At 43.4% G+C, this 26,567-nt stretch overlaps 1 protein-coding gene across 5 annotated transcripts in view; it reads right to left on the bottom strand.

Annotated features, from left to right (window-relative positions):
• LPIN3 (lipin 3) overlaps positions 1-26,210 on the bottom strand; it is a 40,875-nt gene extending 14,665 nt beyond the window's left edge. For 2 of the 5 annotated variants that reach the window (XM_033153402.1, XM_033153406.1), the window contains exons 1-8: positions 25,993-26,103; positions 14,020-14,220; positions 11,524-11,619; positions 8,839-9,089; positions 6,737-6,844; positions 5,685-5,802; positions 2,012-2,477; positions 1,273-1,372 (exon numbers count right to left, since the gene is read on the bottom strand). In XM_033153402.1, the coding sequence (XP_033009293.1) occupies positions 1,273-1,372; positions 2,012-2,477; positions 5,685-5,802; positions 6,737-6,844; positions 8,839-9,089; positions 11,524-11,619; positions 14,020-14,211 (1,331 nt within the window). In that variant the 5' untranslated portion in view covers positions 14,212-14,220; positions 25,993-26,103. The other 3 variants (XM_033153405.1, XM_033153404.1, XM_033153403.1) reach the window with 3 other exon arrangements.
• Between the last annotated feature and the right edge of the window lie 357 nt (positions 26,211-26,567).

Raw genomic sequence — 26,567 nt, 5'->3', positions numbered from 1 at the left:
TGGTAAAGCAGGATATCAAATACAAACTCTCCTCCTCCTCCTCTCTCTCCCCCTCTCTCCCCCAGCCCCTCCCCTCCCCCTGCTTTCCTACCTTCTCCGCTGCTCTGCTGGCGGTTGGGAGCCGGCAGTGGTGGCAGGGCCTCTTCTTTCTGGGCCAGCTTTCCCGAGCACCAGGTGTAGGGCCAGCAGGCACACCAGGCTCCAGCCAAAGCCCTGTGACACACCCATCACAATGCCCACAGCGCGGCCATGGACGGAGAGGCCAGCAGGCAGGTGGCGAGTCTGGGCCATGCCTCAGCACATGGGCGGCAAGGCTTTGGATTGGCTGGCTGCTGGCACCAATAAAAGCCCAGCTCCCTTTCTCCGCAGGGTGAGGTGAAGCCAGGAGGAGGGAGGGAGGCGGCGCTGGGTGTGAGGGAAGGAGGGGGAAGAAATGGCATCTCCAAAAAAAATTGCAAAAAAAATGGCACAGCCCGAACGATCACACCAATCCAAGCAGCAATTCCAGGACCATCCGCGGGCCAGATCCAGAGGGCAATTGGGCCTGATCCGGCCCACAGACCTTAGTTTGCCAACCCCTGAGCTACGTTCATTAATGTTTTTTTAAAAAATAATTACATCCATGAGTTGGCACAAGACTCAGGGGCTACCTGAGTTAGGCGGGCCTCCCCTCCACCATAGTTTAGTCCCCACAAATAAGCTGCTTTTGCCTCATGGCTTCCTGAGCTTGTTCTAAGAAAAGGGCCTTTCCTCAGAGGGAGGCACAGAGATGAGGCAGCATGGGACAGCTCCAGCATCACAGCTTTTCTGCAATGGCAGGCAATAATGGTCACTTATACCATGTGGCTCTCTGTGACTTATATTAGAGCTGACCCTCGTGCAAATCAATACAAATTATTTTGCAAACTTTTTAAATTTATTTAAGAAGGTTAAGACACCTTTTAACGCACTTCCAAAATTGCTCAGGAGAGGATGCTTTCTACTTGGTCTGGACACGATCCAATAAAATGTCTAAGACAGATGCAGCAGAATATACCGGTACATATTTAGTGGTGGTCATGTTTGGTGGAGTCTTCTTTCAATTTTCCAAGAGAATAGTTTTAAGATATGTTAATTTCATTAGGAACCATGGTGAAGAACATACAGAAATTATTATACCAACTCAGGCATGACAGCTTGAAGATGCAACTCCCATCAAGCATCTTGAAAACAGGCTTCTTCATACATCCTTGCATACTACGCTAGAATTATTGAATGAATCATGCTTCATACCTTTTAGGGAAATAAAGTGCTATTTGCTCTGCATCCAGGTTTGAGAGATCCTCCAAGTAAATATCTGTGGGTCCCAGATGAGAGCTTCTCCTCATGGAACCTGATCCAAAAAGAATTATCATTTCAGTAAGGAGACTTTGCTCAACAGCCATTTCTGCAATCATTCCCTCTTAACATCAGGCTTCAGTGGTCAGAGCCTATCATTTAGGAACCAAAATGGGTGATCCAGAAATAAGTCAAGTGGTTTGTACATACTTCAGGGACTCCCTAGATATATGCAAAAAGAAAGAAATATATATTTTTTAAATCCACAAAACAGGTGAACAAGCTGCTGTCCAGTTTCTTCATGGTTTCCGTGAATAGCTCACTAGCAGCTTACAATATACTGGAGGTGAGCATTAAGGTTAAGGGAGGGAGGAGAAATGCACACCGTTGTTTTTCTTTAAAAATGCAAAAGTTCCCCTCCAGAACATTACACACAAAGAAAGCTATATGGTGGCAGAGTTAGTCCCAAGCTGTATTCAGTGATATAGCACAGCGGGGGATAGTTTTAGGAGTAGGAACAACAACAACAACAAAAAGTCCTGTCTGTGAACTGCAGGTAGAACTATGAATCTTTTGTTCCAGACTGGCTGGAGCCATAAACAGAAACACTCTATTAGGGGGTGGGGATAATCTGCAACATTTTGTCATAGGTCCCCACTTGCACACATTTTACATGTCTTCAAACTTGTCTTACCCCTTCTCTTCTCCTGTTTCAACTCTGGGCTGCTGCAGGGCTCCGGGTTTGTCAAACTAGCTTTCCTTGAGGATGGCACTTCCACATCCACAACTGGTTCAATAATCTCCTCAACGGATGCTATTCCTTCATTCTCTGCAGCAGTTGCTAGGACTTGCATATCACTTGAAAGGCTGGGAGTGGTTTGTAGAGCACTGCCAGTGGGTTGAATGGAAGAACGGGTCTCTTCACTCACTGGGAGGCCATTTCCAGAAGGAAAGACAGGTGTCGGCCTAACTACAGGAGCAGCTGGAGAACACAATGCTTCATCAGAGTCTTCCATGCCGAGGTCACTTTCTGAGTCTGGTGTAATGGCAGCAAAGTGAGTCATCTCACCTACAGGAATGGTTGCTGCTGGAGTAATGGCTGCTGTCATGGAGACACTTGCGGCAGACTTTGCTGCTTCTACTCTGTCAGATTTGCTCACCTTAAAGGAGGAGAAATGTCTTGAGTTCGGATCACAAAACAGCACAAAAAGAGAAAATTTAGGATTGTTTTCAGAGGCTAGATATGTGACTGACAAATTATTTCTATGGCTTCCACAAGTGTGTGTGGGGTGGGGTGTGTGTAGGTGTGGGTGCACAAATGATTGAGATTTTTTTCGTAATAACAATTAAAAACAGTGTGCATAATCAATTTATGGCATTTCAAAATAGATAACTCCTACTAGAACTCAAAGAAAGGAGGACCCAAGAATATTAGAATATTTAAAGAGCCACAGTGGAAGGAAATTGAGAAATGTATTCATCTCTTTTTTTTTCATATTTATTTATTGATTATTTGCATATTTTAAAGTTTCCACATACAAAGTTCCAGCATCTCAAATACAACAAGCAACAATCGTGGACATAGAAAGAGAAGAAAAGAGAAAGAAAAAAGAGAAAACAACGAAAGTGCCTTACATTAATAATAAAGTTATTTACAATACCGATATATTAATCCGTGTCATGCTTTACACTGTAACTTCTTACTGTATCACCTATTGAACACTGCCAAAATAGTGAATCAATAGATAATAATAATATAAAAAAGATAAAAAGAAAAATAGTTAAAAAAAAGTAAAAAATAATAATAATAAAAATAGTAAGAAAAAAAAGAAAAAAGAAAAAAAAAGAAAAAAAAAGAAAAAAAAAGAAATTAAATAAATAAAAACCAAATATCTCCCCACATAGTTTTCGACTTCCTGACAAACCCCTTCGCTTGAACAAAAATTTATATGAATGCTTTCAATCCCTTGCTATCTCTTATGCCACCTTTTAGATACATTCTTAAATATATCCTTGCTCCTCATTTTTTCTACAATCTCTTTCTATACCATTCATCCCTCGAATGCTGGCATGGTAAGAAAACTCTTATTATATTTCAGCATGTATCTTTTATAGACTTCCCATTTGCCTACGAAATCCTGTTTGGTATTATCTCTTAAATTGTTTGTTAATAAGGCCATCTCCGCAAATTCTTGCAGTTTGACCTGCCAATCAGTGACTCTGGGTGCTTCTCGATCTTTCCAGCACCTTGCGACTACCATTCTGGCCGCTGCGGTCGCATACAGGAAAACTTCTTTTTGTTTACTTGGTATCTCCTTGCCAACCATACTAAGTAAGAAAATTCCCGGTTTTTTGACAAAAGAAACTGCCATCATCTTTTTCATTTCTTCATACACCTGTCCCCAAAACGTTTTAATTTTTGGGCACCTCCACCACATGTGCATCAGATCTCCATTTTCTGCACCACATCTCCAGCAAACATTTGCGAGGCTTTTATACATTTTGGAGAGTTTAGCGGGTGTGAGGTACCACCTATGCGCCATCTTTAACATATTCTCTCTAATGTTATTATTTACCGTAAATTTTAAGGTGACCTGCCATAGCTTTTCCCATTCTTCTATATTAATTGGGTACCCCAGATCCTGTGCCCATTTAGTCATGGAATCTGTTATCATCTCGTCCATCACTTCCCAATTCAACAGGATCTTATAAATACGTGAGATCAGCTTGTTCTTGTTATGTAAAACTTCTTTTTCAAATCTAGAGTTTTCCTTGCCAAACCCCGTAATACTGTCTTGTTTGAACCTTTCATTGATCTGGAAGTAGTCCAACCAACTCGTAAGGTAGGTTCTAATTTCCTCGTAACTTTTCAACTCCAGGTTTCCTTCTCTCTCCTTTAGTAGTATGTTATATGTAATCCATTCTCTCATTTCATTATTTTTCCTTTTAAATGCTATGGCCTCCAGGGGAGAAATCCACCTTGGAGTTTTCATTTCAAAATGTCTTTTATATTTGTTCCAAACATTATAGATTGCATTCCTTATAATATGGTTGGTAAATCCTCTGTGTACTTTAGTTTTGCCGTAGTATAAGTATGCGTGCCAGCCGAAACGCAGATCGTATCCTTCCAAGTCTAAGATTTCCCAATTATGTAGCAAACACCAATCTCTTAACCAAAGACAACAAGCGGCTTCATAATATAACTTGAAGTCCGGTAAGCCAAAACCACCTTCATCAATTGGTTTTATTAATATCTTATGTTTGATTCTAGGCCTTTTGCCTCCCCACACAAATTTAGATATCTCTTTTTGCCACTTATCAATATTGCTGGTTTTACTCATAATTGGCATCGTCTGGAACAGAAACAATAACTTTGGCAAAACGTTCATCTTCAATACCGCAATACGACCTAGCAAAGAAAGATTTAGCCTGTTCCATGTCTCCATTTGTCTCTTGATTTCGTCCCAACACTTGGAGTAATTATCCTTATATAGGTTTATATTCTTCGGTGTTATGTATAGTCCTAAATATTTTATCCTAGGATAGATTTTAATTTGTGTTGCCCTCACCAGTTCTTCTTTCTGGACCGCAGATAGATTTTTAACCAGTAATTTAGTCTTTTCCAAATTTAGCCTAAAGCCTGAAACCCTGCCGTATTCTTGAATTATTTCCAGAGTTTTTCCTAAGCTTTCGCATGGTTGCTCTGTGGTTATTATTATATCATCTGCGAAGGCCCTAAGCTTGAAGCTTCTCTCCCCCAGCGTTATACCTTTTATATCTTTTTCTTCCCTTATTCTTTTACACAGAATTTCTAATGTTAAAATAAATAATAAGGGTGATAGTGGGCATCCTTGCCTTACCCCCTTTTTAATCTCGCATTCTTGTGAAGTGTTGCCATTTATTATAATTTTTGCTTTCTGCTTACAATATATCGCCTCAATCCCCTTTATATATCTTTCGCCAAAGTCCATGTGGTCTAGTATTCATCTCTAATAACAATCAGAAATAAGGGATTCCTGAGGAATAATCATGTGGTTTGCAAAAAAAAAAAAAAATCACACACAATCACATCTGCATTCATTGTAAATGGTACTCTTTTGCTTAGATCACTTTGTAATAGAAGTCATTTGAAGAATGCCTCTCTTCCACTACAGATTACACATCAAAGTAAATACTGCATGCACAAAGCACAGGGGCCCAAAAGGCACTCAAAGCCTCTAAATATTGTTTCTAGAGTAGGAATTGCATTTTCCCAGTTTAGTTAGAAACAATATAGCAAATGCTAAAAGTAGCATCTTGTGCATCTGTTTTGTGTGTGAAATGCACAAAGTAGCAGGTACCAGAGTTCCCTTTTGAACCACACTCACCTCAGGCAACCTTCCCCATGACCACTGCATGTGTGATTCAGAGCAAAGTGGCATTTCAGGATTTCGCATCTCCAACTCAGAGTCACTTTTGGGGGCTGATGGGCAGTTTGGAGGAAGGCTGTAAAAAGAAGATAAAAGCAAAAGCTTTTTACTAGCTGTAGTGGAGAAGTCTACTGGGGCAAGCAAGGGCAGGGCATCAGGCAAAAGGAAAAGGGGCTTAGCTCAAGTCGCTTCTTGTCCCAAGCAATTCTCCTGACCTGAACTCATTAGAATAACATAAGGAGAGCCAGCAGGATCAGGCCAACAGCCCATCTCATCCAGCATCCTGCACTTGCAGTAGCTACAGGGCCATCTTTACCCAGGGGTGCAAAGGGTGTGGGACACCCAAGCGCCAATTTCTGGGGGATGCCAAATGTATACCAGTCCCTCTCGATCGGCAGCAGTGAAAAGCAATGGAGTGAAAGTCCCCACCCCACCCCTCTGTCGCTCTGTCACTCCGTAGCATCAAATATTCCCGACGAGTCAGGAAAGAAAAGCAGTTTTTTCTGCTGCGTCATTGTTACAGGTGAGCGATTCCCCCCCCCAAAAAAAGCTCAATAAAAGTTAATTTGTTGGTGGCTAAACTAAATTTGGGGGTGCTGGATGGATCTTTGCACCCCAGCGGCCCTGGGTAGCTAACCAAAAGCCCAAAAGCACAAGAGCACAAGAGCACTTCTTGTGGTTTCCAGCAACTGGTATTCTGAAGCATTACTGCCTTTGACCATGGAAGCATAGCATAGACATTGTGGCTAGAGAGACATATCCTCCTTGAATTTATCTAACCCTCTTTCAAAGCCATCCAAGTTGGTGGACATCAGTACTTCTTGTGGAAGTGTATTACATTTGGGCTCCCATGCTTCTGGCCAGGCTAATGGAATATCTCACTCTACCTCCCAAAAGCTTTTTTACGTGCGCTCAAGGGGCTGTATTAACACGTGGGATTTTGGAACTTTCTCTTTTAAACAGTTTAGCCTTTGGCACTCTCTGCTCTCTCTGCAGCATCATATACTGACCTCTGTAGAGGAGCCAGCTCTCCATCAGAATAGGGATAAGCTTCTTTAGGTTGCAGAGCTCCAGCTCCTTCATTCTGTGCTTCGGTGAACGAGTAATACATTGTGTTGCTGGTAAGGAACATTACAAGGAAAATTAGGTACAATGACGAATAAATAGTTCTTAACTGAGTGCTGAAATGTCTCCATAGGTCCTATTTGCATGGCTCTGTTTTACATGGCTCTGCATTACTCCCACGGCAGAATGCAAACTCAGAGCATGTCATCTGTAACTTTCTTGAATGTATTTCTTCTATGCAGCCATGACATGGGAAGTTCATGTTTTGCTTTCAAGCCACATTTCCAGTCCTCCAAATAATTATGGGGAATTTGGACAGACCTCTAAAACAAAACCACATAGCCTGTTATAGTTTCTTGAAATTAATCTTGGATGATCACCCAGTATGTTCTGAGATACCATCCGGGGAAATCCATCGGCATGGCAAAGAGAAGCGTAAACCACCTATGACTCTACAGTCTAAATGATGTCAAGAGAAAAGTAGGATGTGGTCAATTACTACTTTTTTTCTACAAAGCAAACATAACACATGATCAGTAGCCTAGAGAGTCCCCTTACTGTTCTGACAAGCAAAATACAAACCAATTAGTCACACAGATATCCCAAGAAAAGACCCCACAAGTGTCCTAATCATTACACTATAAAAAGCTGTATGTTTCCTTTTCTCTTAGCTTAGCCTTCTAATAGGGCTATGAAGTCTGACAATTAAATTTAGGGTATACACACAATGCGTGATAATATACTATACATTCAGTGCAGGGGACTTTTGAGGGCATTGTACAAACACAGCATTATCCTCATGTTGTTCCTGTCCCATGCTGTTTGTCAATCAAATGTGCATTTTTATATGGTTATAATCAGTGCTTTTTTTCTTAAAAAAAAATTAAATGTTTAGGGGTACTCTCATTTTCCTACTCATATTGAAATACCGCCCCTCAATGAGGCCAAACTTAGATTCACAAAATGTTTAGGGGTATGCGTACCCCTGCGTCCCCCCAGAACAAAAACCACTGGTTGTAATCAATTTTGTGCTGAGAGAGCACTTTCTCAGGTTATCTCATATACTGGCATTGCAGGACTGTGACACCCCCCTTCACTGTAATTTCCTAACAAAGGATGCATCTGACCCACCTGACCTCTAAGGAGCTTTAAACAGTCCTCTAGCCCAGGGGTCAGCAAACAACGGCTCGTGGGCCAAATCCAGCCCAATTGACCTCAGGATCCAGCCCACGGACAGTCCGTGGATTGTGTGGATTCTGTTTGTTAATTTTTTTCATTAATTTTTTCCCCCTGTGCCACCATTGGGGGGGGGCATTTTCCACCTCTCCCTCTCACACATTGCGGTGTCTCCCTCCCTCCCTCCTCCTGGCTTCTCCCAGCCTTGCGTAGAGGAGGAAGGGGGCTGGGCTGAACTGGCTGAGCGTCATTTGGGGCAGCGCCTCACCGGAGCCAGCCAGCCCTTTCGGGCCGCTTGTCCCTCCACCACTACCACTGCCAGCCTCTGCCACTCACAAGGGCAGGCACAGGAGCTGCGGTTGGCAGAGCGCAGCGCCTCTCCAAAAGGGCTGGTTGGCTCCGGAGAGGCACTGCGCTGTGCTCTGCCAACTGCTGCTCCTGTGCCTGCCCTTGAGAGTGGCAGAGGCTGGTGGTGGCAGCAGCGGGACGAGCATCCCAAAAGCAAGGGCAGACACAGGAGCCATGGTTGGCAGAGCGCAGCGCAGTGCCTCTCCGGAGCCAGCCTGCATTTGCGCCAGCAGCACCATAGGTGGGGGGGGGCTTGGGGAGAGAGAGAAGCCCCCTCCACTGCATGCACACGCATGCGCAGTCCAGCCTGCCACAAGGTCTGGGGGATGGTGAACCGGTCCCCTCCCAAAAATGTTTGCTGACCCCTGCTCTCCTGCCCATCCCCTGAACTCCCAGCAGCAAAGCAGCAAAACAACAAAATGTATTGCACAGTTGCAAAGCTGGTGCAAATACCAATGATGGCTGGCATTTGCAGCAATTCAACACATGATAGCAATCCAAGCTTTGGTTACAACCTACTTACTTTGAAGTCAACAGCTTCCGCTTCTCCTCCAGAGATTTCTCACTTTCAGTCCCTCCTTCTTCTTCTTCTGAAGTGGAGTCTCCCAGTGACTCCCTCTTCTTTGGTTTCTTCTTGCGCCACCTTTTCTTGCGAAGGGCTGTTTCTGAGCCCAAGACTTCAGGGTTTCCATGCAAGCTGGACGATCTGGACACAGGCTCTGCATTTTTCTCCAGTGGGATGGGAGATGTGCACATGGAAGTGGGGATGCTCTCCTGGAACAAGGGGCGGGGCACACAAAAATGCTCAACATCTGACCCAAGTTAGGAGCTGATTAAACTATAAAGCAGAGATGGGGAACCTGTGACTCTCAATGTTGTAGAACTTCACTCCCCATCAACCCCAGGCAGGAGTGATGGGTGGTTGTAGTTCAGCAGCATCTGGAGGGCCACGGGTTCCTTGTGGCTACTATAAAACCAGGCAAATCAATAGCTGGGAATACCTGGAACGGCAAACAGAAGGAGAGTACGATGTGGCCTCTGCAACTGGTCAGGAGACAAAGGAATGCTTGGTAGGTTGAAACCCCTACCTCCCAGGAAACAAACATCACAGCAAGGGGAAGAACAGCTGGCTCCATGCCTCATCAGCCAATGAAGGAGCAGCTGCAGGGAGCCTTCTCCCCCACTCCACCCCACCAGAAAGAACATTTGGCTTTAATGGTATGTTGCTCTGCGACTATGCAATAGAAATGAAGAACACCCAGGACCCCATATATTGACTTGAGGAGTAAGGGCTATTGATGTGCATCTGTTATTGCAATCTCTTGTAATATACCTTGGGGATCATTTTATTGAATGCTAGGTATAAATTCATAGAAACAAAGATAAACCTAGAATAAAATTGTACAATAGATGTGTTAGGGCTCATCCTGACTTTCTTTTGTGCTGTGTTTTCCATTGCTTTTCCAAGCGCATGTCTGAACAGTTTCTTCCTTTTTTTTTTGTCCCACCACTTTCCCCAGGTAAAGCTGCTGCTGTTTACCTCTGAACTGGAACAAGTGTCAATCTGCAAGAACCCCGATTGTTCTGAGTCAGTGGTAATCAGCAGGTTTCCCCAGGGAAAGGCGTAAGGACAAAAGAAACCCCCCACTTGGACACAGACCTGGAAAGCACAGTGCAAAAGAAAGACTGGATGACCCCTTAGTGTCAAATGCAAAGGATTAGCAGGCTTTATGGTCTATCTGAGAGACCAGTGCAGGAAGAATTTGGAATCCCGTTCCTTGCTTCAACCCAGGGATTGAGGTGCACAGGCTATTATGTCAAAATTGCTTCTCTCATTTGTTATGGTGAACTTTGGCATGATGGGAAGTTAGCGATGAAAAGGCAGGGGAATTTTAAGAAAGGCCCTTCCTTCCTTTTTCGGCCACTGTTGTAGGGCCAAATTCTTGGACCACTATTACTGCCAGAGAGTGAAAAAAAAGCCCAGGATATAGAAACAGGTAGTGAGGATAGCAAATGAATAGAGTGCAGAGAGGGGAGAAGAGAAGATAACGCTAGCTTTTTTCATGTATTCGTTAGGGGACAATGAACATACATGGGGGTGGGTCATTGCTTGAAAGCTGCCCCTCCTAGTTTACATTGTTGGTAATGAACAGCTGAAATACATCTATAAAATGCTTTACCAGCTGCTCCACCTCTGAGTCAGTTTAGGAAATACAGGAAGCCTACTATACAGTGCCACAAAGTCATAATTCGGCACCCAGAGAATTTCAGCAGAGAATTACGATGGGCTTCAGAGCACATTTCTCTGAGGATCCATTTGAAAGATGAACTTTTTTCTCACAAACTTTTCGCCCTGAAGTGAAGCTTCTCTTTTATACAAAGCTTTGGACATCTATTGAAATGTGATCACTTCTTGTTGAATGAGCCAGAAGAAGTGCCTGGCAAAGTCTCCAAAGGCGGATAGAGTTGTCTGATTTCAAGAGAACAGAAACTAGCCAAAACAGACAAAATATATCTAAAATGAGAGAATATATGCAGGTGGTCTCGATTTGCTATGCTCCAGAGAATCAGGGCCTTCTCAGTGCCAACTTTGCACACATTGTACCAGTTTCGAGGAAGAGAACAGAAAAGCCCTGTTGCAGGAGGTTAACCAAGATCACACCCGCATCATACATTCAAAGCAAATTTGCTTCCCCTCAAAATGTAATTTGTTAGAGGAATCGTAACTCTGAGGGGTAAAGTTCCCAGGATCCTTGGGGGGGGGGGGAAGCAATGTGTTTTCAATGTGACTCAAGAAAGGGCCAAGCACTGGACTAGCAAAAAATAAATAAAAAACAAGACAAGAAATCCAGTAGATTATGGTCTGAGATATAGGTGGAATTTATCAGGAGGAATTTATCCAGATTGTTGATAGGCATGGCCAAGGATTACAGGGTGGATTTAGGTAATCTATTTGTGATATGGTGCTCTGTGTGAGGCAAAAAAAAAAAATGGCACCTCTGAATGGATCTTCTCAATTTTGTTCCCCCTCGGCTTGGTGCCCTGTGCAGGAGAACCACCCACACTACCCTAAATCCAGTGACGAGAACTTCAGGTGTGAGAAGTAAGGCAAAAGTGTATTGGGAAAACAACAAGCCTTCAGTGTGGTCTATTTGGAAGCTGAAAATTTGAGGGGTAGTTTTTAATGTGCTTTCTAATATCTTCCCACCTTGTGTTCCTCTGACTCCTGGACAAAAAAGGCTTCTCCATTGTCACCCAGCTTCATATGCAGATTGACTGGCTCGCCATTAATTTCAATGTCAACCTAAAAAAAGAGGGCTAATTGTTTATAGCCTAGAAAGCAACAGTGAAGTTAACACAAAATGCATTCTAACCACTTCCCATATCTGGGACTTAAGAGATGTATGAGGAATTTGATCTTTGTGAATTCCAAGACCAAACTGACCTCATCTGCATTGTGAGGAATAGTTATCCCCTGCCTTTCACACTTCCAAAATATTCCAATAAACCACTCAGGGAACTTTATGCATTGGGATGACATGCAAATATAGTGCAGTTAATTAACAAACGCATTAAAAATCCTTTTAAAATGCACATTTTGAAAGACGATACAACAGAGAAATTTGTATTTTGATAGATGTTGATGAACGTTTTCAATTTTTTATTTTTAAAAATGAATTTTCATGCAGGTTATTCATAAACACATATTAGATTAGTGCAGAAATCGTGTAATGTTACCTCACCAGCTTTGATACGAGTTGCTGCTTTTTATAGCAAGAGAATAAAATTGAACCAGGCACTGCTTAGTTTATAATCTCAGTCGAAACACATGCACATGCAAATTCATAATTGTACCTGCTAGACTTTTTCAGGCTAAGTGGAAGAAAAACAGTCCGGCCTGTTTTGTTTTTTTAAAAGAAGATCAGCCTGGCTGCAGGCCTGGTTTAACTGTGAGAACTTTTGACACAGCACATTCCAGTAATATAATTCTAATTTAAATGGGGGCTTGCTTTCCAAGAGGACAACTGCCTCTAGCGTCCAAGAAAGCGCCTCATCTCTCCATGCCATAAAGGTAGCCTTTCTCCATCACGAACCCTCTTTAGTGGCCCATGCTTCCATTTTGTCCCCCACCCCCTACATTAATAGGACTTTGATCAGAGACAAGGAAGAAAATACACTTAAGTCACATTTCCTTTCATAAATATTATGACTCACTTAAACCCCATTGTCACCAATGAGCATAGCAGGTTTGAGATTGCAGGAAGCCAGTGGAAAGGTTGAAGTACATGTTGTACCTCAGTGTGTGTGTGTGTGTGTGTGTGTGTGTGTGTGTGTATTTAAAAGGTCAGGAACCATGTGGCATGAGATAAAGCAACAAGCAAGCTCATCTCCCCATACAGCAGGCACATCTTTGTGCAATACTCATCACTTGGCTGTATTGTGCAGAACACAGGTCCAATTCAAAAATGGCCTTCAGCAGGATGCATGACAAGTACCCACCTCCACTGTAAAACTGGTAATAAATAATAATAATAATAATAATAATTTCCATTATTATTTCTACCCCGCCAATCTGGCTGGGTCTCCCCAGCCACCCTGGGTGGCTTTCAACAGAACATTAAAAACATGATAAAACACCGAACATTAAAAGCTTCCTTAAACAGGGCTGCCTTCAGACGTCTTCTAAAAGTCGGATAGTTGTTTATTTCCCTGACATCTGATGGGAGGGCGTTCCACTGGGTGGGTGCAACTACCGAGAAGGCCCTCTGCCTGGTTCCCTGTAACCTCACTTCTTGCAGGGAGGGAACTGCCAGAAGGCCCTCAGAGCTGGACCTCAGTGTCCAGGCTGAATGATGGGGGTGGAGACGCTCCTTCAGTTATACTGGGCCAAGGCTGTTTAAGGCTTTAAAGGTCAGCACCAACACTTCGAGTTGTGCTCGGAAACCTACTGGTTATGTTGTTTGAGCCAATGTGAGCTTCGACCCGTGCATTTCTAGATTGTGCTTTTGTGGCTTCCCATATGTCTCACAGAAGACAACTGGACAGGTAACAGATTTGGGCTCAAGGGTTAATGGAAGATCAACTCTTTCCTATTTGGCAGGCATGTTTAGAGAATTTTTAACCAACAGTCAATCTATAATGTGGGATAAGTCTGAAGTTCTGAATGGCACTTGAAAACTATGGCCCATTCATACAATCTTTTTAGCATGGCAGTGATAGATTATTAAATTTGCTCAGATGTCACAATGAGACCAATAATTCATACTGTGTTGTGCTAAGAAGACTGTATGAATGTGCATCCCCCACACAACTTACTCATATTTTTTTATTTAGCAAAATGTCATTTGTTCTAGTAAGTGATATATATATCTAAGTGGTTTGCGATGCAGTCTAAAATACACATTTAAAATACCAATGAGAAGCAAATATTTTAAAGAGCTAAAAAATACATACAAAATTAAAATTAGTAATTTAAAAACACTTGTGGCTGCTAAAATCACCTGCTTGGATAGTCTTGCTGGGACTAAAAAGTTGTTAGTAGATGCCAAAAACAAATTCAGCTTCCCAGCAATAACCCATTAAGGTTTCTAAGCATAACTTTGTGAGAATTGTTGATCGTGGTGGAATTTGGTAGTTTATACATTTGACCTCGTTGATCTTCAAGCATATTAGTCCTTGTCAACACACATCAGGCGTCACTTACCACTTTCTCACTGGAATGCAGAACACGTAGCTTCCCAAAGCGCACATGGAAAGGTGAACAGAGTAAGGAGCCATCTGGTTGCCTCACCACAATGACATCAATGCAGCCTGTCAGGGTGGCTGGGTTCAGGCCCTTATACAACTCCTTCACAGTGCCTAACACCGTTTCAGCGAGCTGCCCCACATAGTTCATTGTCCGAGACTACAAACAGAAAGAATGAAGAGACAGATTTTTAAAAGTTTTTGAATAATCGTGTAATGCAGGGTCCCCAACCCACAGGTGCCTTCTTGTCTAGGAATGCTTCCATTGGTATCACTGGGCAAGTCCCACAGACTCCGAGCTTTCATTTTAACAAAAAGTAGTAATGGCTTATCCACACTTACCCTTCCTCTGCTCTTTCTGGGCACGGACCACACTTTAAAGGTCTGTGTCTGTGCACCCTTTCCTTGGGAGCTCTCCTTGTGAAAACCTGCTCTTTAAAGCTCAATCAGAGCAAGTGGCAATTTGTGGAAAACCTGAATTGACGTTTGCTCTGATTGAGCAATAAAGAGAGGGTTTTTTGCAGGGAAAGCTCTGGGGCAAAAACAAAAACAATGCCCTCAGACACAGAGCTTTTCAGTGCAGACCTCTGCCAGGAAAGAGCGAGGCAAAAGATAAGTGTGGATAAGTCTCTAGCCTCCTAGAAAGAAAGCTATGGGGCAAAATGTGCACATATACCTTCTAACCAATTTATGTGACTTGAGAGTGATAGTGATGCTCCCTGTTATTAGACAGTAACACCATCAGAGAGGGAGAGGTAGAGGATGAGAATAATCTGTATTCTGTGATCTCCCACAATCAGGGCATAACTGACTTTCGATGGCAAGGCTGAAGTTGGCAGGGATAGTTGCCTCTCTAATTTTGGGTTATGCTATGCTCTCCATAATAGCCAATTTTGGGTTATGCTTTGCCCCCATGGCAACCATTTTAAGACCGGCACCCCAAAATTCAAAATGTACCCACAGGTCCAAAAAGGTCAGCAACTTTTAGTATATGGCACCTTCAATCCAAAGGAGGTGTTATGCCATTTCTGGACTACTTTGTGTTCTATATGTTACTATCTGTTCTGTGAAGGATCTGGAAGTTCAGCCATGTCCCAGCTCTAATTTTATCAAGTTTGCAGTGTGGGCAGTTACCACTTGGCAAACAGACATCTATAGTCAGCCATTGTGATATGATTCCTCCTGAAGCCTAAGGAGACCACCAATGATAGGAGACATATTAGACTTTCCTGCTTCCTAAACTCATTTGACGGAATGCATGATGGATGATTTTACACATCGGAAGTTACTGATTCCAGGGTTCTGTGTCACCCAAGATAACTAGGAGATTCATCTGGTATGAAGGCTATCATCAGTGACATATGAATAATGGCTTCCTGAAAACAAGAGGTTGCAAATGACACAGAGCCAACAGATACATGACTATCATAGAGAAACCAAAATAGTTTCCCCTAAGCCATCTTCCTGGACAGGCCAGTTTCCCATTTTAAGAGCCACTGGGTGTGTGGAGAGGTTTAAATCCAGTTGGGCCACACCTGCTGGGTAGAATGACTAGGCAGGAGAACAGCTAAGCACCTGCTTTTACTCAATTCTCCTGTGCAAGAACCTCCCACAAACATTTTGGTGTTAAGAGACAAAGTTTCGGAATCTTGTGCTTCCCTTGTAATGACTAGTTCTGCTTGCAGTATACAGAAGATTAATTGGCTAGGGATAGTAGACTGATTTACCTATGCTAGCTTCTATTTTTTGCCTAGATCTAATGCCCTATCTCTAAGCATGAGATTTTTAACAGACACCACAGAAATGAACATTCAGCAACTGTATCACCAGCCAATTAATTATATTGCTTTTAGCTGATAAATCAGTTTTATTGATGAAATTTACATGTAGTTAAAACAATGGTTCCGAAGCACCACAATTAGATTTTAGAGGATGCACACAAATGTCATAGCAGGCATCGCAGGAAAAGCCATGTCTGCCTATGCAAGAGAAAGGGGGAATGCCCTTTGGCCTTCTATTTTTTTATGTTTGTAAAAAAAATTTTTTAGAAGAATTTATTAGCATTTTCATAATACAACACAAACCCAGACCCACACCTACAACTACAAAACAATTACAAATACACATAATGCCAGGATTCTTCTTCTTGTTTATATACCTAGCAAAAAAAAATTTCTATTTCCGAATCTTGACGTTTGACTTCCCCTGCCTTTTCACCTTCGGTTTTAAATCCATATTTTACTTTCTTAACACCTTTTCTCTATAAAAAAGAATTTAACTTAGATTAAAGATAACACAATTATCTTCATCATCCTATTATATCGTAAATCTTAACAAAATATTCTTATAAAAACTAAACTTATTTCTTCTGTCCATTATCATGCTGCTTTAACTTAAAATCCAATATCCCCTTACTTATTCAAAATAAACTTATAATTAACAAGCTTCACTCTCCGATTTCAGATACCATAGCAGACCATTTGAATTTTACATTTAGTACTTCATCCCACCCCCCCTCTGTCCATTGTCTTTCTCTGTCTTTCGCCGGAACCAATCCTCGAGATGTCTTCTTTTACCAAATGTCCACAGATCCAGGCAGTATTCACAACAGACCTTGCATCAAGTTTCAGGGTACACATCACACCATTTCTAGGCTCCTCCGTTTCTTTGTACCATACTTCTTCTTCTTGTAGATATCTTAATTCCATGTCCCATGCCCCCGAGCTCCCACCTCGGGGTCTGGATATTGTAAATTTTCCCGTTCCGGGGCTGCCACCCCCAGAAAACGGTTCCTTTTCCCGGAGTCGCCCAGCCATTTCAGACCATCCTTCAAGTACCCCTCCTAACTCTCTGCCAAGGTTTTCTTCCATTGTGTAAAACTTTTGAAAAGCCTCCTCTGTGGGAAGTAAGTTCTTTTTATTTATAATTCCACTCAAGACTTGCAATTTCCGATTAAGCAGTTCCAGCCTCAAGACAGCAAACATTTCTTCCTCCTTTAGACCAGAGTTCAAAACAAGTTCAAACACGAAGTCCAGCATTTTGGAGGAGAGGGTGAGTGTCAAATTTCAGTTCCTGTCTCTTCCTTCCTTTGTTTCAATTGTTTCCCACGTCAGTCCAAATTTCCCATCGCCATTTTTTCTGAAGCCAGAGTGTAAAGATCAGAACTTTAAAAGGAGATATTTTCTGCCCACTTAATCCCCAAAGGGAAATCTCAGCAGTCTCAGTTTTCAAATTCCAAACACTTTGTATCCATTATTGTAGCAGCAGTCACTCAAACTGGTTATTTTCTTTCTCTCCCGAAGTGAGGGAGGCAGGCTCCTTTTCCTCTTCCCCCCGGATCGTTCCAAAGATATAAAAGTCAATCAAAATCAATCAAATACTCACAACCACCGGGTTCTTTCAATTCACTAAAGACAGGTAGAACTTAGACGCTCATCACAGGCTTTGCCGCCGCATTTACATCCCGGTTGGGGCATGTCCCCTATAGCCCGGCTCCGTCGTCCCTTCACCCCCACTCCCCCTTTACAGGGGGAGCGAGGGAAGGGTTCGGAGCCACAACGGGCACAGCCGGGGAGCCCAGGGTGCGGGACGCTCTTCCCGCACCCCACCGGAGCCCCGCTTTGCGGTAGCGGGGCTCCAAACCCCCGGGATGGACTGGGCGCTTCGCAGCCGAAGCAGCCCACGACCACCCGCAATGGCGTCGCCGCCGGAAGTCTATGTTTGTAAAATTTAAATCAAGGGCACCTTTTTAATCAATTAAATGTTTTTAATATATATTAATCCACTCAATTCAACCAATGTGACAGCCTTGCTAATTTGCTGTGTTTCCATCCTTGACATCCAAGAAATTAAGATCAGGAAGATACAGAATACTTGAAGAAACTTGCACCTCGGCAGAGTGAGCAATTTCAGTGTTGATCCATGTTTCAACTTTGTTTTTATATGAGTCACCCAGTGTGCACTCACATTATTCATGGGAAAGGCTTTGAACCTTATAATTAAGTCACGAGAAGTTGTTAAGAAGACTTCAAATGTCTATAGTAACCATGCACTGATGCCCCTTGGCTGTGCCAGTACACTACACACCTACACAAATTAAGTAATCATGATGCACTCTTCTTACACTGAAGATGTCATTACAAGCTTATTTTACATAAAACACATAATGGACAGCATAGGCAGAAGCCTTAGTCGCTATTACAGTCCATAGCAAAATGGACAAACAACTGCTTTGACCTCAACTGTATGTGGAACAAGTGGAAGAGCTAAGGGGCAGTAAAATATGTGGCATCCTCTATGGCAGTGTTCCCCAACCTTGGGCCTCCAGCTGTTTTTGGACTACAGCTCCCATCATCCCTAGCTAGCAAGGCCAGTGGTCAGGCATGATGGGAGTTGTAGGCCAAAAACAGCTGGAGGCCCAAAGTTGGGGAACACTGCTCTATGGGGCTCCCTGTAGAATCAGGAGTGAGTCAGCCCACAACCACTCTTACTCCAGACACCCATTTCCCTCCACACAGGAAGCATAATGCTCTCTCTGATATGAGCAGCCATCTACAACAATTTAATTTCGTCTAAAAATGAATGGGGGAACTAGTGAAGGGACATGGTAGCATAAAAGTCACAGGTACATAGGAAGTTGCCCACAAATGGAACCAGAGAGTTACCACTGCCAATTCATGTGGAAACATTAAGGTAAACAGCCACTCCCAATTAATAGGTAATAAGATGTGCAATTAAAATAATAATCCAGTGCTGAAATAAGGCATCATGTAGGAAGAGAATCATCTTGGCTACTGATTTAATAACTCAGCACACCCAATCGCAGTTATCCTTCAGTATGTGAAATGGCTTACTTCCTTTTTGGTATGAAGTGGCCACATGGAATTATTTTATAGGAACTGGCACAGTCAAATTAAGCGTAGAGCTACTTGTACATCAAACATGCAATATTCATCTTCATTCAAATCCTTGGGTTTCAGGTCACCCAGTTGCGCACTCAACTTTTTCCTCACGATGTGATATACTACAACAAAGCAGCCATTAAAGACATGATAACAGAGAGCAAGTCAAGACCACTTGCCCAAAGTTACCTACCAGGGATGCTGGAGCAGCGCATTTCCTGCATTCTGTGGCAGGGGGATAAACTAGATGACCTTTGAGGTTTCCTTCAACTCTGCGATTCTATGACTAATTCTCAAGGATGTCATCTGGCAGCAGTTTATTCCCCCAACAGTTACTAATGGACACCAAGGTCCTGACATTTCCATTTCTTATTAAAGAGCCTCATTGAAAGCAAAGTCTAAATAATGTCTCTGTGTGTTTCTCCCCCTTTCGTGAGTTCATCTTTTTCAAATGGCTCTCACTTGACAATCTATAAATGGTTACTGGGGAGGAAGTAACATCACAGGGACTTGATTTATTTGGTACACAATGTCATTTAGCAGTGCTCATTTAGACTTTTCAACCCTGCAACGTTCCATAAAAGAAAATAAGAACAAGTGTGTATTTTGTAACATCCTGTGTGCTGTGCTCATTTGTTCAGCCACAGTCGGCAATGCATTGATGTAAAGAAAAAGAGGGTATTTGTTACCCACATTGTCCCATAATATTTTAAAAGGAACACTGCTCCATTACACTATATAGAGCCTGGGTCTGATGTCCAAAGTGTTTCAAAATGGTCAAGGAGAAAGGAGAAATTGGGATTGTGCCTGTCATGGGCATGGCCAGGATTTCTGTTAGGGCGGCAGAACCTCAGTTTGCTATGTATTTTTATTGATGGGGCAGTAGCCCTCCCTGCCCTGCCTTGGCTATGCCCATTGTGCCCAATTGCTCCATCCCTGACCTCCATTTTTGTGAAGGAGCTCACATGAGTGCTAACACAAAGTGCTGGGCACATGACTTGTGTCCTGAAAAAATACAGAGTGTTCTAGTGTTATCCTAAATGCGTGTCTCGGGAAGTAAGATATGCAAGAGTCCAACCAAGCTCGGTGGGGCTTACTTGGGAGGGTTGAGAGAACCCCAGGACAGAATTCGGGGGGAGAAGAGGGGGTCATTCTATCAGCCAAATGCTTGCACTTGGGGATCTTTCTCTTTAATGCTACAATGAATTAAGTCTATGCAGCGCTTCAGAATGCAATAGCCACAGCAAGCAGAATACAAAAAGACACCGTCCAGCAGTGAAACTTTTGTATCCTGAAAAAACGCCATTTACCTACAACAGTGATCCTCTGTTGGGAAAAGAATGCTCCACTGCAACCATTATACAATTACTGTATGTGAACACACACAAAATCCATGAACCCGTGGAAATGTCCACAGCCATGTGAAGAGCAACACACACACACACACACACACACACAGCAAAGAAAGCTGCTTCTTACCCAGCAAATTTGGGGCAGTTTCACATTGCCTCCCTCCCTAGAAAGAAACCCACCTCTGCTGAGCAATTTGAGGGAGCTGATCTTGCTCCCAAGCATCTCATAAGGCCCTCTGGAATCTACACTGAGCCAAACTGAGCCAGCATGAGGACCAGGCTTCCCTTTCTAAGCAGACGGCAGAAGAGAGCTCCATCCAGGTGTTTACCTTTCCTATCCTGCACATATCAAGGATAAAGTGATTCCTAGAGAGGCAGGGGGAAGGGGCCCTGGCTGACTCTGGAAACTTCATTGCCTCTGTCAGCTCCATGCTGTTCAGAGCTGAGAGAAGGTCATGAGACAGTCCCCTTGCCACAGTAACCTGCTGAGCTGAGCATTCTTTGGTGCAATTTAATTGGCAGCTATGCAGGCAAGCTCACAGCCCCTAGCACAGAAACTGTTAGAGCTCCCCTCTCTGTCCTCAACAGTTATGTTCGCCTAAAGTGTTGAGGGCAGCTTTGGAAAGCATTTGTAAATAGTGTGCATGTTCACAATTGTGTAAAATCACACATGTTGCTACATTGTTGTGGACAATGTCCTGGTTTATAAGCAACTGCAGGACAAGCAAAAGTCCTGCAGTTGGATCTTTGCTTGGATCTCCATGCTGGACAAAGCCATCAGAGGCCTGGAGTTTGCACCCATAAAGAAAGCAACATGCATTTGTGGCAGAACGGCATATTTGTGAACTTCCAGCAGAGTACTCTAGAACAGTCATCTTCAACCTTTTCAGATCCAGGGCCCACTTTTAACCCAAACATGTATTTGAGGAACCATTTCTTAATATTTATCATATAACTGCATGGTGACCGCGCTCCTGTTGTGACCCAGTTTAAGAGACACAGCTACAGTGGCCAGCAGAGAAGCTGGCAAGCTTAGTTGCAGGTTCAAATTCAGCCATAGCTAGATCCCAGGCCTGGGGCTGTGGGAAGACTGTCAAATGACAGGTTCCAACACCAAGAGCTAAAATGTTGAGGGTATACTCTTAAACGAGGGGCTGGTTGCCAATCTGATGTTCTTCAGATGTTGTTAGACTGAAATTCCCATCATTCCTGGCCATTGGCTAGGGCTGATGGGAGATGGAGTACAACATCTAGAAGACACCCCAGTGAGCTACCCCACTCTTTAAAAATGGCAGTGGTTCAATAGAGCAGAACACAGGAGCAGATAGACGGTAGGCCTTCTGTTGCTATAGGATAGAAAGTGGTAGGAGTCAGAATAACAGGTCCCAAGGTCCACTGTAATTTCTCAAGAAAGCCACCTCAACTTTCTGCATTTCTGACTTTTTACACAGGCAGCTGATGATGTTGTCATGAGCTTATCAGTGACTATAGTTCTGTATGAACCTTTAGATAAAAAAGGAAAGGAATGCTTCCAGTGAGCCAGAGCTATGAAGTCAGTGAATCACATTAATAAATTATCTGTCTTCAGAGTCATGGAGTCTCATGGAAGTCGGACTTTAGAACTCTACCCAGGCTCGAGAACTTAAGCTATATAAAAGGCTCAAAAGGAGGCCTAAATTTTGATAGGACAAGCAAGTATCTTACCTGGCTATGAAATCTTACTAAGAGAAAGTTACATCTGTATGAGGGCATTCTAGACACATTGTAAAGCCCATCAGAAAACTGCAAAAACGTATCTGAAGGCCTTTAAAGCCTACTGGAAGAAGAAGAAGAAGAAGAAGAAGAAGAAGAAGAAGAAGAAGAAGAAGAGTTTGGACTTGATATCCTGCCTTTCACTCCCCTTAAGGAGTCTCAAAGCGGCTAACAATCTCCTTTCCCTTCCTCCCCCACAACTAACACTCTGTGAGGTGAGTGGGGCTGAGAGACTTCAAAGAAGTGTGACTAGCCCAAGATCACCCAGCAGCTGCATGTGAAGAAGCGGGGAAATGAATCCAGTTCACCAGATTATGAGTCCACTGCTCTTAACCACTACACCACGCTGGCTCCCAAATACCTACCAGAAAGAAAGGCTGGCATGAAACTACAAAGTTGTTTTTTTTTTTTAAATGTACAAGCAAGAATACACACCAGTTGGCTACTTCTTAATTATTTTAAGGTAAGAGAGCATGAAACAAACCCCCAAGCCTCCCACAGTGGATGTTGCAACAAAAAGGCCCTGGACCAATTACCCTGCAATTTGGTGTGTTTAAACCACTTTGAAGGGGCTCCTGTGCCCATAAATTTCATCTACTTTGGCCAAAAGGAGAAAAGGTTAGAGCCTTTTTTAGATTTACTGTTATACTGAATTGGAAAACACAGTGGTTTTATTTTATAAAGAGTTACACAGGACCTGAATTGCAGATCAAAGGGGACAGCACACAGTGACTCAAACAGGCTGCAAATGCACAGATAAGCACACCTAGTATTTATCTTGGACCTGAGCACACTGAAACTTTACATTCACTGGAGCACATACTTTTCAGAGGTAATACCCAGGGCTCCCAATTTTAAATTTACCTGGTAAGGTAAAGGTAAAGGGACCCCTGACCATTAGGTCCAGTCGCAGATGACTCTGGGGTTGCGGCACTCAACTCGCTTTACTGGCCGAGGGAGCCAGCCTACAGCTTCCGGGTCATGTGGCCAGCATGACTAAGCCACTTCTGGCGAAACCAGAGCAGCGCACGGAAACGTTGTTTACCTTCCTGCCAGAGTGGTACCTATTTATCTACTTGTACTTTGACGTGCTTTCAAACTGCTAGGTTGGCAGGAGCTGGGACCGAGCAACGGGAGCTCACCCCGTCACGGGGATTCAAACCACCAACCTTCTGATCGGCAAGCCCTAGGCTCTGTGGTTTAGACCACAGCGCCACCTGCATCCCTAAAATTACCTGGTAAAAAAGGCCGATGATTCAAATTCCTGAAAAATGTTTGCAACAACACTCATAAGGGAACTTCAGATCCACAAGGGTCATTGCTGCTTTCTAGTACAGCTCTACCAGAGAACGCTTTCCCTGCTATTGCACCTCCATGCAGTAAAGGGAGAGACAGACACACCAGCTGGGTTTCTGCCTGTCATTAGTAATTAAAGGCACAAGTGCCCTGCCAGAAAACAAAGCAAGAACTCTAAAGCCAGACCCTGCTAACAAGAAATTCAGCCGAGGCTTGTTCGCCTTCCTGAACTGCAAAGTAGGCCAGGATGACAAAGAAAGCATCCTGTACCCTTATCAGTGTCAGTGCTGTGAAAGCCATCATTATTTTCTTTATCCACACACTAAGTACCTGCAGGACAGCCACATGGGAAACAGAGCATTCTTCTCCCCAGCTAGAGCACACTGAGCAGAACAATCACATTTTGTCATGATCATGCACCAGTATTTCTAAACTTCTCAGCCCTTTCTGCAGTTGAATACTTCACTCCTATGCTACTGCTGTCCTTTGCATTTGCGGGTTCTGTTTCCTTCTGAACCAGAAAAAAAACCACCCATCTTTCCTTCACCTAGTGACTGGCACACCTTAGAAAGAAGCTCTACTCCGATCTCCCTATCTCCACCTGCAACTTATTAAATTGGGTTTCCATACAGGCTCGGTGTATTTGACTCAGTTCTCCAACATTGCTCATAGGACATCTGTAGCAACTTCAAACACCACCCAACAGCCGAGTGGTAACAACACAGCAGGTAGAAACATGCAATGTTTATCTGCTGTCTCCCAACAACTCCCATGGAAATGAGGCTGGCCTGTCTCACTGGTGATCTATCAAGCCAGGTGCAGGCCACAAGGAGCTTAACAGCCTTTCTGATTTTGCTGCCTGGCCATGAGCACAAGAACAAGCTAGCTGTCAGGTAGTTGGCAAGCAACAATGCATAGCTTGTGAGCTGCTTGGTGAAGGGCGATAGGTCACTCATCGAGCATCTGCTTTGCTTGCAGAAAGGTGCCAAGTTCAACCCCTAGCAACTTCAGTTAGAGCTGGGAGAGATCCCATCTGAATCCCTGGAGGGCTGCTGCCAGTGTAGGCCATATTGAATTAGATCTGGGATAGCCAATGTGGTGCCTGCCATGTGTTGGTCTTGGCAGTATGGCCGATGGTCAGGATTAATGGGAGGTCCACCACACCTGGATGGCATTATATTGGCTACACCTGAGCTAGATACACCAGTAGTCAGACGTCCTATGTTCCTATATTTGGATTCATGTGTCACAAGATGTGAACAGACCTTTGTTAAGGGATGCCATACAGTTGTATTAGAAATTGCCCCATAAACTGCTTGTTAATCCCAAATGAAACAGTCATAATATTGCTATTGATGGTTACATGCTGAAATAAGGGTACAACGTTGTGATTTATATTCTAATAATAAAGTGAACTGTGCCCTTTAATATTGTTTGAAAACAATTATGAGAAGAGCGCTGCGGTTGAGACCCTGGGAGGCATCAAACTAATACAATGGCTAGTGCTAGTGCAAGATGTTTTCCCCATCTTCTCTTGCCCCATGCCATTGCCAAATTGCTCCAGAGGGTTGGAATAATCACCAGACCAGATTTAGGGGGTGCATGGGGAAGAAGATGGAGAATGCTACACCACACAAGGAAAGAAGCTTTTTTACTGTAGTACATTCACCTTAGTACTATGTTGAAGACAGCCCTACACATTTAAAGTACACGACTTCCCCCAGACAATCCTGGGAACTGTAGTTTGTTGACTGTGCTGGGAATTGTAGCTCCGAACAGGTAAAGCCAAAGTTGTCAACCTGGCATAGCAGAAGTGCTTTTTTCTGAAGGAAGGCGGCGCCTAGGCACAGCTGAAGCTGACATTAATATTGCACGAAGGGAACATAAGAGGATGCAGCCAGAAAGGCAGCTTCAGGTCAGGACTGGAGCTAAAGAGAAGCCAACAAGGTTTAGATGCCATACAGAAATTTAGTTCTTCCCGCAGACCAGAGCAGCAGACAGAGGAGCGCCAGGGAAAGGATTAACAGGATTCTACCAAAGGACAGTACATAAAGACAACTTTATTGTTATATTTCTATTTCACCCTTTCTCCAAGGAGCACAGGGCTGGCTTAAATGGTCCTTCTGTTCCCCACCCATTTTATTTTCACAACCACCTTGTGAGGCTGGTTAAACTAAGACAGCAAGCTGGAATTCTTTTGGCCATAAAGATCCTTAGCCCTGCTGAATTTATCCCACCGCCAAAAGAACTTCAGTTTGCTGTCCAATTTGCAAGCTTTACTCCATTCATGCTATACAGATAAAGAAAAAGAAAACAGCAAGCAAACAGAAATGTTTCCTCATTGTCCGATATACCAGACAGTTCAGTGAGATACTTCCTGCATACCAAAATCCCCCACCCCAGTCTGTGTGCCACAATCTTCAAGCTGCAATCCTGTACTCACTTACCTGGAAGTAAGATCCACTGAACTCAACAGGACTTATCTCTGAGTAGGCATTATAGGATTCCACTGTCTGGACTGTTTCCAAACAGAGCACTACTGCTTACGTTCTCTGCCATAACAGCTCCCCAAATGTACACACAACAACAACAATAGTTTTCTAAATATACTTGCCAGACAGCTTGCATTACCTGGATAGGACCTTCAACCTGACTTCAGTGGTTCTTGGACTTTGAAATGAGCACAGTCTCAGGATTCCAACAGGTTGCTACCTACAGACACATCTTTTCTGTGCTCCACCTACTTACCTGGTGCTTCCTGTTTTCCTCACACCTGAATGAAGGGAGGAGTCTGTATAACAAGCATTACCAGGTTACTGCGGGCTGAGCCTATGGGGACATCAGAAATCTCTCCTGGGCTTCCTTGTATTAAGCCGCAGATGAGTGTTTGAGCTGCAGGTATTTGACAGTTCAGCCTTTCCCTCTCATGGGCTTATCAGACCTGACAGATTGCCACTAATTAGCAACAAGGAGCCCCCTGCTGTTTGTTTGATTGATCATTCATTTTGCAGGCAGTGGATTTTGCTATGTGGTTTCCAAGAGCTGGGTTTTCAAGCGGCTTAAGATTTTGCAGAACGACAGAAGTTGGACTCACTCGACTGTGAATGTTTTCGTGGAAGGACTAATTCCGTGTGAGTGTTGCAAGCAAGGTTTAAAAGCTCAGGATTGCGTTCAACTGGGCAACAGTGTGTGTCTCCTCTTGTGTT

Source organism: Lacerta agilis, chromosome 6, assembly GCF_009819535.1.
Source record: "Lacerta agilis isolate rLacAgi1 chromosome 6, rLacAgi1.pri, whole genome shotgun sequence".
In the NCBI taxonomy this organism is placed as follows: Eukaryota; Metazoa; Chordata; class Lepidosauria; order Squamata; family Lacertidae; genus Lacerta; species Lacerta agilis.
Note: the sequence above shows the minus strand (reverse complement) of the source record. Positions and strands in the feature narration are given on the sequence as shown.